Raw genomic sequence first — 14681 nt, 5'->3', positions numbered from 1 at the left:
GGTGGTAATTGATTAATGACAAAATTTTCATTTTGGGGTGGAGTATCTCTTTAAAACTGTTTCATTATTCAGATGTAAATTTGTGTAAACAAATTTCCTGAAGAGGAATTCTTGAGAAGCAATTGAAAAAATTAGGGTTAGTATCATAATTTTTTTCTTTGAAAAAGATTGTGCAGGGAACTGTACTTTAGCTTGTATTATCCCAATCAGGTTTATAGTGTTTTTATCAATATTCGATTGACCCTTTTGGGCTCCAATATAGCTCTGATAATATATGTGGAAAAAAATTACATTGTATTTTAATCCTGAATACTAGCTACACAAGTGTAATAAAAAGTAAAATCAAAACATACAAATAAAGGTCCATGATTCTGCACCAGAAGTGACAGACACAGTAGATAAAGAGCAGTCCTCCAAATCTGAAGTAATCAGCTGGATCCTTGCTGCATCTGGGGGTTAAATAAAAAAAAAAAATACAAAAAAAAAAAAAAGACGACAGATTTATTGAAAAGTCCTTAAAAAGGAGGATTCCATTTATGTACCTTTTCTTTAAACAACATTTGACATTGAGATATTCTGACTAATTTAATTATTTAGCTGTGACCTAATGGTTAGAGAGGCAGACTCGTAGCCTGAAGGTCATGGGTTCGAGTCTCAGTCCTGGCAGGAAACCCACTAGTGTAAACAGGGCTTGAGGTACCCTTGAGCAAGTTACAAGTTAACCCTACTTGTAATTATAAATACATTTACATTTAGCAGACGCTTTTATCCAAAGCAGCTTACACTGCATTCAAGTTACAGTTTCTACATTTTATCAGCTCTTGCTTTCCCTGGGAATCGAACCCATGATCTTGGCGTTGCTAGCGCCATGCTCTACTATTTGAGCTACAGGAAATACAAATAAAGAAATGAGTATTCGCAACAAATAACAACTTTTCCCAGATGTAAAAAAAATGGCAATTAGTACACTAAAAAAATAAATATAATATTTTTATCAATTGCTAAAATGCTAATACCTGTATATTTTTAACTAATAAAATTATTAATCTGTTTACACTGCTTTTCTATCACACGTGGGTGATGTCTAACAAATGTACTTGAGGAGATCATTAAATTACTCAAGTATCTTCATACTTCATCCACCTTATTCCTAAACGCAGAAGTAAGCCTATGGGCGAGACTTCAAGTTCATTAGCCTTAAATAACAATAACAACATGCAGTTGTTAAAGCTGTTTGTATTACAAACCAGTGTGTTCATAATTAAGATAATACACTAAAATAATATGGTATGACAAACCAATTTGCAATATCAAGCACCTAAACGAGCAGTTCTGTACAGCTAAAAAAGTAAAAATATCTGGAAGCAAGACCCATAAAATCTATAAATGGGCCATTTTTATGTGAAGAATAAGGTGGATATGATGAAAATTATGTCATCATTTACTCACTTATGTCTTTTCCAACCTGCATAACTGACTTTTTTTTTCTGTGGAACACAAAAGAAGATTAAAAAAGACATGAGGGTTAGAAAATGATGAGGGAGTTTTGATTTTGAGTGAGCTAAACTCAAGAATTAAGTTTGAATCAGAGTGGTGCCTTGGTGCAGAGTTTGCCTGCTTTGCCCATGTTCACATTTCAGCACATATAACGGCACATGATCATTAAAGCATTATGAATACTCACTTTTACAGAAGATCATATGGCAGAAGATTTTCAATCCCAAAACCTCTGGACCATGAGAGGGAAAACACACACACAAATATTTAACAGGTTTAATAAAACAATAGTAATTGTTGACTTACTGACAGAGACAGAGACAGACAGGCTTACAGAAAGTTTGGCTACTCACCAGCTTTATACAAACACTTAGCAGCTAGCAGTAAGTTGGATCCGAACGCATGGTTTGCATAGTATTCTTCAGGTGCTTTCATGATCTCTCTGTTGAACACATGTCAGTTGTTCATGTTCCAGAGTGAGACATTTTATTTTACAATAAAATAACAATATCGTTATTTTTACTATTTCATTCTGTTATTAAAAATAATATCAGCAAAAGGCGGCCTTCAGTACTTAACTCACATTAAGGTCCAGCTCCCGCTATTTATTCTGTCATTCATGTATATGTATCTATTACATAAACCTCCAGAACTTGTAGTACTAACGCTACGCGGATATATTTACATTTCGCAATATAAAAACAACAACAACGAGTCACTTTTAATCATGCCCAAGACATCGTCACACAGCCTTATCTGGACAGTATTAAAACATAATAACAAAACACAGTAACAGATTTTGTCATCGCGATTATCATATCACTTTAACAGTAACAAAAAAACATTTATAAGAGGTACTTACCTTCTGTGTTTCCATTATGTGTCCATAGCCATTGTGTCTGTGTTCTCAATCGACACCGCATAACTCAAAATCGGTCAAAATAATAACTCATCTGTCAGATATGCGACAATCATGTGAAAGCCATTCCTAGAGCACTGAACGGAGCAGGACTGCAGATAAACAGAGCTGCTGTAACGACTGAGCTCAATATTCAAATCTGAGCGGGAGGAGGCGTGCCCTGCTGTCATTGGTCAGATTCCTGGATGACATTCAGATTAACCAATCACGAACAAAGCAACATAGAGACGTCAAACAACGTTGTAACTGTAGAAAAAAAAAAATGTTTTAAACAAAAGATAGCAAATATGTATTGATTTTTATTTTTTAGGCTGTTACATGTAAGTAATTGGTAAAATTGTGTTTTCACTTATGCTCAAAACCAGGGTCAGGTACATCTGTGCCATTCACTATTCACCTATAATTTCCATATGAATTTATAGTTAAAATAGGGTTAGGTTTAGGAGTACAGAGAAGGTGTGTACATGTCTGGCTATACTTGTAAATTACAGTTACATTCACATGACCAATGATGACCCTTTTGAACTTTAACAAATCCCTTGCCTCAACTGTATAACTCTTATGCCTAAATGCAGCTGTGCCTACAACTGTGGCATTTTCTATATCTGACCCTTTGCTGTAAGTGTTACACCACCTGTTGGTTTAGGTTTATTCCTTTGTCCACAGTAACACTTACTACAAACACTGTCATAATTGCAACATTTGTCTACAGATTACACTGTTGACTGCAGTGGCAATGCTGTTACAGCATTCGTGGTATGGGAAAATGTAAACTGTAAATGTTGATGTGCGACTAATTCAACAATAATTGAGGCCTTTGATAATGAATGTACTCTTATTCATTTCATCACTGTATTGCTTGCAACAGCAAATGACTCCGTGGTTATGCAGTCACCTCACAGCAAGGTGTTTCCATAACGCAGACATGCACATTTGACAAATTGAGGATTCTACATTTTCCATATTTGAATGTATGTTTTCTACACATTGCATGGAATGTATGCATTCCAGTCCTCTCAGACCCTTTTCTCTATGCTCTTGTTTTTTTCTCATTTCAAATTTCTCAGTAGGTATAGGGTTTCTCTCACACAAATAACAAATGCATACTCTGATCAGATAGCATACCAATATTTTTCGATGTCTGTATGACGTGTTTGTGAAGTCAATGTTTTTTTGTTTGTTTTTGTTTGAGCTTTTAAAGATTATGCATACTTTTCTCTGTTCACAATTTCCATTGCAAAGCTATTTGGATCAGATGGTGTGTGAGCAGAGGCATGAAAGTTTCAACCTGGAGAGTAGTGCAGCTTTAAAAAACAGACTATGCATATTTTGATGTAATGAAATAAGTCAGCTATATTTGTGTTCAGAATTGCAGAGTTTAAATGTAAAAACACCTAAATATAAAACTGATATGATGTGCTTTAAAATTACAAAGAAAAATGCTAAACAGCTATGGACATAAACCTTTAATGAGCTACATAGTACAGATTATTTGTATGAATTTACATTAATTTATATGCAATTTAAGACAACAGAAAAAAATTTAGTATAAATAATACAACCATTTTCCTGTCTTAAAAAATGAGAACTACTATAATTTGTGATTAATAACATTATAGCTACTTAAAATAACATTTGTTAATTTATAGAAGTTGTTCTAAAGAATTTTGCTAATAATTTAAAATAACAGAAAAATACTGTAAAAACAGCATTAAATGTACAGTTCTCTTGTGAAATTTTTATTTATTTTTTTTACCTCATGACTATATCAGTATTTGACGTCAATATGACATCGGCTTAAGATGTTGGCTCGACGTTGGATTTTGGTTTGTTAATGCCACAACCTAAACCTAACAAAAGATCAACGTCTAATGATGTAAGAATTTGACGTTGTGTGTACATTACCATTATAACATATACGTGACGTTGGGTTTTGGTCGCCATACCTAACAACTGAATGTCAGTAACTGACATGAATATGACGTTGGCTTGAGACGTTGACTCGACTTTGGATTTTAGTTAGTTAATACCGCAACCTAAAAATAACAAAAGACCAACGTCTAATGATGTTAGAGTTTGACACTGAGTGGGCATTACCAATATGACGTCTAGGAGACGTTGGGTTTTGGTTGCCATACCTGACGACTGTATATGAGTATTTGACGTCAATATGAACGTGGCTTAAGATGTTGGCTTGACGTTGGATTTTGGTTATTTTATGCCACAACCTAATACTAACTATAGATCAATGTCAAACGATGTTATAATTTGATGTTGTGTGGACGTTACCATTATGACGTCTAGTCGACGTTGGGTTTTGGTTGCCATACCCGACGACTGTATCTCAGTATTTGACGTCAATATGACGTTGGCTTAAGACGTTGGCTCGACGTTGGATTTTGGTTAGTTAATGCCACAACCTAAAAACAACGTCAAATGATGTTAGAATCTGACGTTGTGTGGACGTTACCATTATGACGTCTAGGCGACGTTGGGTTTTGGTTGCCATACCCGACGACTGTATATCAGTATTTGACGTCAATATGACGTTGGCTTAAGACGTTGGCTCGACGTTGGATTTTGGTTAGTTAATGCCACAACCTAAAAACAACGTCAAATGATGTTAGAATCTGACGTTGTGTGGACGTTACCATTATGACGTCTAGGAGACTTGGGTTTTGGTTGCCATACCTGACGACTGTATATCAGTATTTGACGTCAATATGACGTTGGCTTAAGACGTTGGCTTGACGTTGGATTTTGGTTAGTTAATGCCACAACGTAAAAACAACTGAAGATCAACGTCAAATGATGTTAGAATCTGACGTTGTGTGGACGTTACCATTATAACGTCTAGGCGACGTTGGGTTTTGGTTGCCATACCCGACGACTGTATATCAGTATTTGAAGTCAATATGACGTTGGCTTAAGACGTTGGCTCGACGTTGGATTTTAGTTAGTTAATGCCACAACCTAAAAACAACGTCAAATGATGTTAGAATCTGACGTTGTGTGGACGTTACCATTATGACGTCTAGTCGACGTTGGGTTTTGGTTGCCATACCCGACCACTGTATATCAGTATTTGACGTCAATATGACGTTGGCTTTAGACGTTGGCTCGACGTTGGATTTTGGTTAGTTAATGCCACAACCTAAAAACAAGGTCAAATGATGTTAGAATCTGACGTTGTGTGGACGTTACCATTATGACGTCTAGGCGACGTTGGGTTTTGGTTGCCATACCTGACCACTGTATATCAGTATTTGATGTCAATATGACGTTGGCTTTAGACGTTGGCTCGACGTTGGATTTTGGTTAGTTAATGCCACAACCTAAAAACAACGTCAAATGATGTTAGAATCTGACGTTGTGTGGACGTTACCATTATGACGTCTAGGCGACGTTGGGTTTTGGTTGCCATACCTGACCACTGTATATCAGTATTTGACGTCAATATGACGTTGGCTTTAGACGTTGGCTCGACGTTGGATTTTGGTTATTTAATGCCACAACCTAAAAACAACGTCAAATGATGTTAGCATCTGACGTTGTGTGGACGTTACCATTATGACGTCTAGGCGACGTTGGGTTTTGGTTGCCATACCCGACGACTGTATATCAGTATTTGACGTCAATATGACGTTGGCTTTAGACGTTGGCTCGACGTTGGATTTTGGTTAGTTAATGTCACAACCTAAAAACAACGTCAAATGATGTTAGAATCTGACGTTGTGTGGACGTTACCATTATGACGTCTAGTCGACGTTGGGTTTTGGTTGCCATACCCGACCACTGTATATCAGTATTTGACGTCAATATGACGTTGGCTTTAGACGTTGGCTCGACGTTGGATTTTGGTTAGTTAATGCCACAACCTAAAAACAACGTCAAATGATGTTAGAATCTGACGTTGTGTGGACGTTACCATTATGACGTCTAGTCGACGTTGGGTTTTGGTTGCCATACCCGACGACTGTATATCAGTATTTGACGTCAATATAACGTTGGCTTAAGACGTTGGCTCGACGTTGGATTTTGGTTAGTTAATGCCACAACCTAAAAACAACGTCAAATGATGTTAGAATCTGACGTTGTGTGGACGTTACCATTATGACGTCTAGGCGACATTGGGTTTTGGTTGCCATACCTGACCACTGTATATCAGTATTTGACGTCAATATGACGTTGGCTTTAGACGTTGGCTCGACGTTGGATTTTGGTTAGTTAATGCCACAACCTAAAAACAACGTCAAATGATGTTAGAATCTGACGTTGTGTGGACGTTACCATTATGACGTCTAGGAGACGTTGGGTTTTGGTTGCCATACCCGACGACTGTATATCAGTATTTGACGTCAATATGACGTTGGCTTAAGACGTTGGCTCGACGTTGGATTTTGGTTAGTTAATGCCACAACCTAAAAACAACGTCAAATGATGTTAGAATCGGACGTTGTGTGGACATTACCATTATGACGTCTAGGCGACGTTGGGTTTTGGTTGCCATACCTGACCACTGTATATCAGTATTTGACGTCAATATGACGTTGGCTTTAGACGTTGGCTCGACGTTGGATTTTGGTTAGTTAATGCCACAACCTAAAAACAACGTCAAATGATGTTAGAATCTGACGTTGTGTGGACGTTACCATTATGACGTCTAGACGACGTTGGGTTTTGGTTGCCATACCCGACGACTGTATATCAGTATTTGACGTCAATATGACGTTGGCTTAAGACGTTGACTCGACGTTGGATTTTGGTTAGTTAATGCCACAACCTAAAAACAACGTCAAATGATGTTAGAATCTGACGTTGTGTGGACGTTACCATTACGACGTCTAGGCGACGTTGGGTTTTGGTTGCCATACCCGACGACTGTATATCAGTATTTGACGTCAATATGACGTTGGCTTTAGACGTTGGCTCGACGTTGGATTTTGGTTAGTTAATTCCACAACCTAAAAACAACGTCAAATGATGTTAGAATCTGACGTTGTGTGGACGTTACCATTATGACGTCTAGTCGACGTTGGGTTTTGGTTGCCATACCTGACCACTGTATATCAGTATTTGACGTCAATATGACGTTGGCTTTAGACGTTGGCTCGACGTTGGATTTTGGTTAGTTAAATGCCACAACCTAAAAACAACGTCAAATGATGTTAGAATCTGACGTTGTGTGGACGTTACCATTATGACGTCTAGGCGACGTTGGGTTTTGGTTGCCATACCCGACGACTGTATATCAGTATTTGACGTCAATATGACGTTGGCTTTAGACGTTGGCTCGACGTTGGATTTTGGTTACTTCCCAACACAACCTGAAAACAACTAAATATCAACGTCAATTGACGTCGGTCTTGGACGTCAAATAAACGTTGTCATTAGACGTTGGCTTGACATTGAATTTTGGTCACCTGACGTCGCGACCTAAATCCAACCTAATATTAACGTCATATGACGTTGTGTGCCTGCTGGGTTGATGCACTGACTCCAGCTTCAGTCCACTCCTTGTGAAGCTCTTCCAAGTGGTTGAATCAGCTTTGCTTGACAGTATTCTCAAGCTTGCAGTCATCCCTGTTGTTTGTGTATCTTTTCCAACCCAATTTCTTCCTTCCAGTCAACTTTGCATTTAATATGCTTTGATACAGCACTCTGTAAACAGCCACACCTTTCAGTAATGACCCTCTGTGACTTACCCTCGTTGTGGAGGGCGTCAATGTTCGTCTGCTGGATAATTGCCAAGTCAGCAGTCTTCCCCATTATTGTGGTTTCAAAGAACAAGAGATACTCGGAATTTATACTGTAGAGATGGTCATTAATTGAAACTCAAAAGTAAATATTCTATTTTGAGATACTGATTTTTGACTTTCATGAGCTGTAAGCTCTAATCATCAAAATTAAAACAAAAAAAAACTTTTGAAATGTTTTACTTTACATGCAATGAATCTAAAATATATGAAAGTTTCACTTTTTGAAATAAGTTACAAGAAAAAATGAAATTTTTCACGATATTCTAATTTTGTTTAGATGTACCTGTACACTTGAAACAACCTTGGCTGTAAGGAGTTGCAATCGGGACTAAAATTACTTTTATCTGTCGATAAAACATCATTAATAATCATGAGACAAATTCATAGTCTATTTACTGTCTACACTGTAAAAAATCAAAAACTGAGAAAACTTAAAAGTTTAAAGGGACAGTTCACCCAAAAATGAAAATGATGTCATTAATTACTCTCCCTCATGTCGTTCCAAACCAATAAAACCTTCGATTGTCTTCTTTAGATTAAGATATTTTTGATCAAATCTAAGAGCTCTCTGTCCATGTGACATCAGGGTTTCAACCATAATTTTACGAAGCTACAAGAATACTTTTTGTGTGCAAAGAAAAAAAAAATGTATGCAACATATGTAAGCGGATACGTTGTTTACCCATTGATCTGAATGTAAACAACGTATCCGCTTACATAAGTTGCATAATTTTTTTTTTCTTTGCACACAAAAAGTATTCTTGTAGCTTCATAAAATTATGGTTGAAACCCTGATGTCACATGGATTATTTTAACGATGTCCTTTCTACCTTTCTGGACCTTGATCGTGTAAGGATCCCTGCTGTCTATGGGAGGGTCAGAGAGCTCATCAAAAACATAAAATTTATCAAAAATATCTTAATTTGTGTTCTGAAGATGAACAAAGGTCTTATGGGTTTGGAACAGCATGAGGGTGAGTAATTAATGAGAGAATTTTCATTTTTGGGTGAACTACCTAAAAGGCAACCAGCTTCAGGAGATTTTTGAGTTTACTCAACAAAATGTTGAGAAAACTCAAAAATCTCCTACAAAAAGAAGTTGAGAAACTCAATCTATTGAAGCTGGTTGCCTTAAACTTTTAAGTTTTCTCAACTTTTGATTTTTTACAATGCAGCTTTAGGCCTAAGCAGTAAACAATAAAGGCGAGAGGTTTCCTCAATTTGGGGTAATAATGGTAACAGTTTATTTATTAACGTTTAAATCAACTAATAAATAAACTGTTCAGAATTTACAGGTGTTAGCGACGTTCCTCCATCAAAATATAGACAGGCCATCTTTGTATGTCTTTCTTTGGTTAAACCATGTTGTTTTTTTTACCTGTCAAATGCTTTCTGGTCTTGTTTCCTCCGTCTTCCTGTTGATGTAGGAAGTTTTGTATAAGCCATTGTAGAGAGATGTAAAATTGTGAACACTTGCACCTTCAAACTAACAAAAGCCGCTCTAAATTTCAGTTTTCCCACACATGAACTGTTCGCTGGGAACCGTAAAATGATTGACAGGTGCCTCTTCTGATTAGCTAACAAAACATAATACCGCTGTCTTTTTGTTTATTTTTTTCTCAGAAGAATTTTACAGTGATATCTTTCAGGTAGAGCCTTATGGAAGTTAACTTTCAGAAAACTTACAATATCTTTTAACATCACATATATGTTACATATAACAGAGCTATCTATTTCTGCATACAAAAGTTTTCAGAAGATACATTGTGTGTAAACCAATTACCGATTGCAAAGAAATGACTGACAATATGCATTCCGAAGCGGAACGTTTTTTATCTTCTGTGTTTCCAGCCGAACATTAAAACCGGGTACTATATCAACTGCACTGGCTTTAGTACTTTTCTTTTTACATTAGTTGCGCATTTCTTACGTAATTAACGCTAGCTGTTTAACTTTGTTTTTAAACGGTGTTTATTATACACTTGTAACAAATATTAAGTTTATTGTACACCAGTTCGGTATCTCAATACTATGAGAAGAAGTCGTGTTTATCCCCAAGCAAGTAAACCATTCCTGTGATCGCTTCTCTTCAGATCATCAACCATAACTCAATTACAAGTGATCTGCACAGGTTTCTTCTGCTCATGGCTCCTATCTGGACTGATGTTCGAGCTGTTTTGCCCTCGACAGTGTCTGAATTCCCCCTTCACTTCAGCGAGAAGATTGAATTGAGTGTGCTGAAGGTCCTTGAGCTGGCTAGAGATCAGCTGTACAGTGAAGCAGATTGCCCAGCTTCTGCTCAAAGAGCTCAGGTCATTATCGATTACTCCTGGGAGAAGCTCAACACTGGCACATGGAGAGATGTGGACAAGGAGTGGAGGAGAGTTTACTCTTATGGCTGCTTATTCAAAGTCTTAAGTTTATGTCGTGGAAGTCCATCTCAATACAATATCCAAGAGGCCATTAAAACATGTGACATGGGTTTGTTAATGGGAGCAGGCATCATGGACAACATTCTGCAAAGGCTTGTTGGTGTCTTAAGAAATAAAGTGAAAATGGAGAGTCCACACAAAGCAGAGAGGAGTGAAGAACCCTGTTCAAAGGTGAAGTCATCTCTCATAAAGGCAAGAGCATGAAGGATTTGTGAATTAATTTTTGTAAATATTTTGAAGTAGCTTTCATTCAGTTTAATTATAGTTTAATGAAATGTAAGTTTTATTGTATATTAAGTTTTATATTTTTGTTTAGCTTTGCATTTGTTTTATTGAATTTTGAATTTTTAGTTGTAGTAATTTTAATACTTCAATGTAATTTTTGCCTTGTTTGTTGTATGTATGTCTATAATTATAGTATTTTCATAATTTTCCGCTATTATTGCAAATTTGCATTGTAAAGAAACACCTAACATTTGATCAAATTGTGTGTGAATTTATTTAATTAAAAAAAAGATTAATAATTCACATTTACATAAAATTACACATTTACAAATATATTATTAAAATTATATTATTCAAAACTTCATTTTTGTGTTTGTTGAAATCAGTGAATATGTTGTTAGGGCAAGTAGGGCATTTTTATTTATTTATTTATTTATTTATTTATTTTTGAGTAAAGTTTGGCCTGTGACTTTTAAATACCAATTGTTGATTCAGAAACATGTCATATTTTACTAAATCATGTCATGCTCTTTAAAACCTTGTTCCAATAGCCTTTTCACCTATGCATTATTCACTTATTAAGCTTTTCTAAAACAGAAAATGAAAGTGGACTGTGTGTCTGAGCCAGTAATAAACCCTGCACAAGCAGTGCCTAGGATTCATTGTCCGTCCTTGGATCGCTTCAGATCAGAATTCCTGGATCTTCAGACGCCTGTGATTATAGAGGGAATAACTGACCATTGGCCGGCCTTCACAGAGCATCTATGGAGGTACTGAAAAATATGCATTATTAGACTTTACCTTCTGAAGCATCTGTACACTGCCATACTGTACACTCTCTCTAAGCATAGACTACTTGCGAACTATCGCTGGCTGCCGGACGGTACCTATTGAAGTGGGATCCAAGTACACCGATGAAGAGTGGTCACAAAAGCTCATTACAGTGAATGACTTCATAGACCGCTACATTATAGGAACAGTAAGAATTATTTCCATTTATTTCATTGTAAGACTGTGTTTTGTTTTTTGCCTAGAGAAGCTGTAAAATGTCTATATTTGTTATTTTTGGTTATTTTCTTCTAGGCGGAGGATGGAGTGGGATATCTGGCTCAGCATCAGTTGTTTGATCAGGTCAGGTGCATTTCTTTTTGGTGCTACTAGAGGACCAGAATCTACATACTTTACCTTTAAAGGAATAGTTCCCCAAAAAAATAAAATTTGCTGAAAATGTACTCACCCTCAGGCCTTCCAATATATAGATGATTTATTTCTTCATTGGAACCGATTTGGAGAAATTTAGCATTAAATCACTTGCTCACCAGCGGATCTGCAGTGAATGGGTGCCGTCAGAACGAGAGTCTAAACAGCGGATAAAAACATCACAATAATCCACAACACTGAAGTCCATCAATTAACATCTTATGACCTCAAAAACTGGCGTTTTTAAGACGTTTTTAACTTTGTAACCACTGCTTTTGGTTTAATTATAACACTTCCACTAGTGAAATAGTCCATCGCCTGTTGTCCTTTCATGTCAAAAACCACAGACTTTCTTTGTTTTATGTTTTGGACTGGTTTTCACTTGTAAACAGTGCTTGGTGTGTGCATATTTCACACCTGATTCAGACAAGTCAACTTTTCACTAAAGTTGGATATTATTATTATTATTATTATTATGGATTTATCAATTTTATCCATAAGTGTCAGTTTTAAGTTAAAACTTAAATTGTTAGAAAGACAAACCTTTGGATTACCTACATGACTTGAGGATTATTGTGATATTTTTATCAGCTGTTTAAACTCTCATTCTGATGGCACCCATTCACTACAGAGGATCCACTGGTGAGAAAGTGATGTAAGGCTAAAATGTCCACAAATCTGTTCCAATGAAGAAACAAACAAATCAGCCTTCAGCAAGTTTTCATTTATGGCTGCACTATTTCTTTAATTCTCTCACTATACTGTTAAAAGTGCACGCATTAATTTTTAGTTTGTTGGTGCTATAGCAGTCTTCTTAGATTTGCAATTATACTAATAATGGATGTAGCATGATGCAAAACCAGTAGCAGTCACTCTGGCTGTTATTCATCCTGATAGGTTCCAGAGCTGAAAGAAGATATTCGCATCCCAGACTATTGTTGTCTTGGAGAGGGAGATGAGGATGACATTACAATTAATGCCTGGTTTGGGCCTAGAGGGACTGTGTCTCCTCTCCATCAGGATCCTCAACAGAATTTTTTGGCACAGGTGAACAAGAGACAAATGGTTCATTTGGCATTTGAAAGGCAAGGCTTTTGTTCCCCGTTTCATAGCATTCTGGTTTTGTTTTTGGCCGTCAGGTGGTTGGAGGGAAATACATCAGGCTCTACAGCCCAGATGAAACTAAATATCTCTATCCACATCAATCACAGCTACTGCACAACACCAGTCAGGTAAAGACCCAATTTATGACACCAAGTTCAAAGTCTTTTGAAATAATCACACAATCTAAGTTGTTTTATATCTTATGAAAAGAAAAAAACACGAGATTGTTTTCCCACCACCAGGTGGAGGTGGAGAATCCAGACCTGGTGGCGTTCCCAGACTTCTCTAAAGCCTCATATCAGGAGTGCATTCTCCGACCCAGAGATGTCCTCTTCATCCCTCAACAGCACTGGCATTATGTGCGCTCTCTAGAGCTCAGCTTTTCTGTCAGTTTTTGGTGGTCTTGATTTGTACAAAATAAAACATCTTGTGTTGTCAAGTCTTGCATTGCCTTTATTTGTACAAATGTCAAATTTTAGAGTTTTAGGCTCTTATACACATATATAAATGTATTACTTACACTAAAATGATGGGATTATTCAGTATTCCAATGAATTAGATGTTCATTTCTGATATCTTTGCTTTTGTTACAATTTAAATGTAAATGCACATTGTTCTTAAAAGGGGAACATCATCCCCATTTTACCCTATTCCTTATATTTAAATCATTTAGCTTGTTAAAATTATGACATAAAAAAAAATGCTACATGTACTGCATTAGACTAACCGGGACTTGTCACAGCACTTACATAATGTTGCTCTTTTGTTGGTTTGATTGTTTCTACTGTCATCATTTGTAAATCACTTTGGTTAAATTTGTCTGCTAAATTAATAATAATAATGTAACTTTAAATCTTAACATGCTAAAAAGCATTACTTTTTTAACATCTGTTCAGATATTTTATCCAAAGCAGCAATGTATTCAAGCTATATATTGAACAGTACATGTATTTCTGTATAATCTGAACTTGTGGTCTTGGTTTGCTGCGTCATTTTTTATCAGTTCATCTACAGGAACAATATGAAGGGAACTAAATGGTTACCCACATTTAGTTGCAACACTTTAAACTTTGCTAATAACTTGAGGAAGTAATCTTTTTTTTAACATTTTCCTTTGAAAAAAACATATTTGAACAGTGCGCTTCTGAATTTTTATTTTTTATTTTTATCTTAGCTGTACAAAATGCTAAAATTCTACAGAGACAGCAAATGTTTCCATACAAGAGCAAATAAATTTAGTTTGCTCTTGAATCAGAATTCCAACAAAAATGTGTAATTGAGAAACAAGCTATTCAATAACAATTCTTTATTAATAGAACATACATGTAAAAAAAAAAATTTCAATTTTTTAAGAGAATGCACTTGAAAAATCTTCAATGGTCAAAAGGCCAGCTGCAGCAGTGAATCAGCAGGCTTTGAGATTAAGACCTTCTTGACCGGCGTGACGGCGTGGGAGCAGTGTTCTCTTTGGATGATGAAGGCAGATCTTGTGAACTCTGTGACTAGGAATGCTGCATTTCAGCAAATGAGAAAAAGAAATATGAAA

The 14681-nt window shown here is 36.3% G+C and overlaps 1 protein-coding gene across 2 annotated transcripts; it reads left to right on the top strand.

Moving 5' to 3' along the window:
• The first annotated feature begins 10029 nt into the window (after positions 1 to 10029).
• On the top strand, positions 10030 to 13572 carry LOC306860482 (lysine-specific demethylase 8). Of its 2 annotated transcripts, none has more exons than XM_079402219.1 (7): positions 10030 to 10777; positions 11429 to 11601; positions 11678 to 11810; positions 11915 to 11962; positions 12929 to 13078; positions 13171 to 13263; positions 13378 to 13572. In XM_079402219.1, exons 1-7 carry the CDS (start codon positions 10319 to 10321, stop codon positions 13540 to 13542), a joined length of 1221 nt encoding a protein of 406 aa, XP_079258345.1. In that variant the 5' UTR covers positions 10030 to 10318; the 3' UTR covers positions 13543 to 13572. The 2 variants fall into 2 exon arrangements, with proteins under 2 accessions (XP_079258345.1, XP_079258344.1); XM_079402218.1 differs by having other exon boundaries at positions 10030 to 10798.
• The last annotated feature ends 1109 nt before the right edge of the window (positions 13573 to 14681 follow it).

Source organism: Barbus barbus (assembly GCF_936440315.1).
Source record: "Barbus barbus genome assembly, chromosome: 4".
Taxonomy (NCBI): domain Eukaryota; kingdom Metazoa; phylum Chordata; class Actinopteri; order Cypriniformes; family Cyprinidae; genus Barbus; species Barbus barbus.
This window is presented reverse-complemented; position numbering and strand designations above follow the sequence as displayed.

Bases quoted from the DNA above. Each gene is read 5' to 3' on its own strand.
- LOC306860482 (XM_079402218.1), top strand. From the start codon at position 10,319: ATGGCTCCTATCTGGACTGATGTTCGAGCTGTTTTGCCCTCGACAGTG. The intron at 11,963-12,928 runs GTCAGGTGCATT...TCATCCTGATAG, and splicing joins AGCATCAGTTGTTTGATCAG to GTTCCAGAGCTGAAAGAAGA. The intron at 13,264-13,377 runs GTAAAGACCCAA...TCCCACCACCAG, and splicing joins TACTGCACAACACCAGTCAG to GTGGAGGTGGAGAATCCAGA.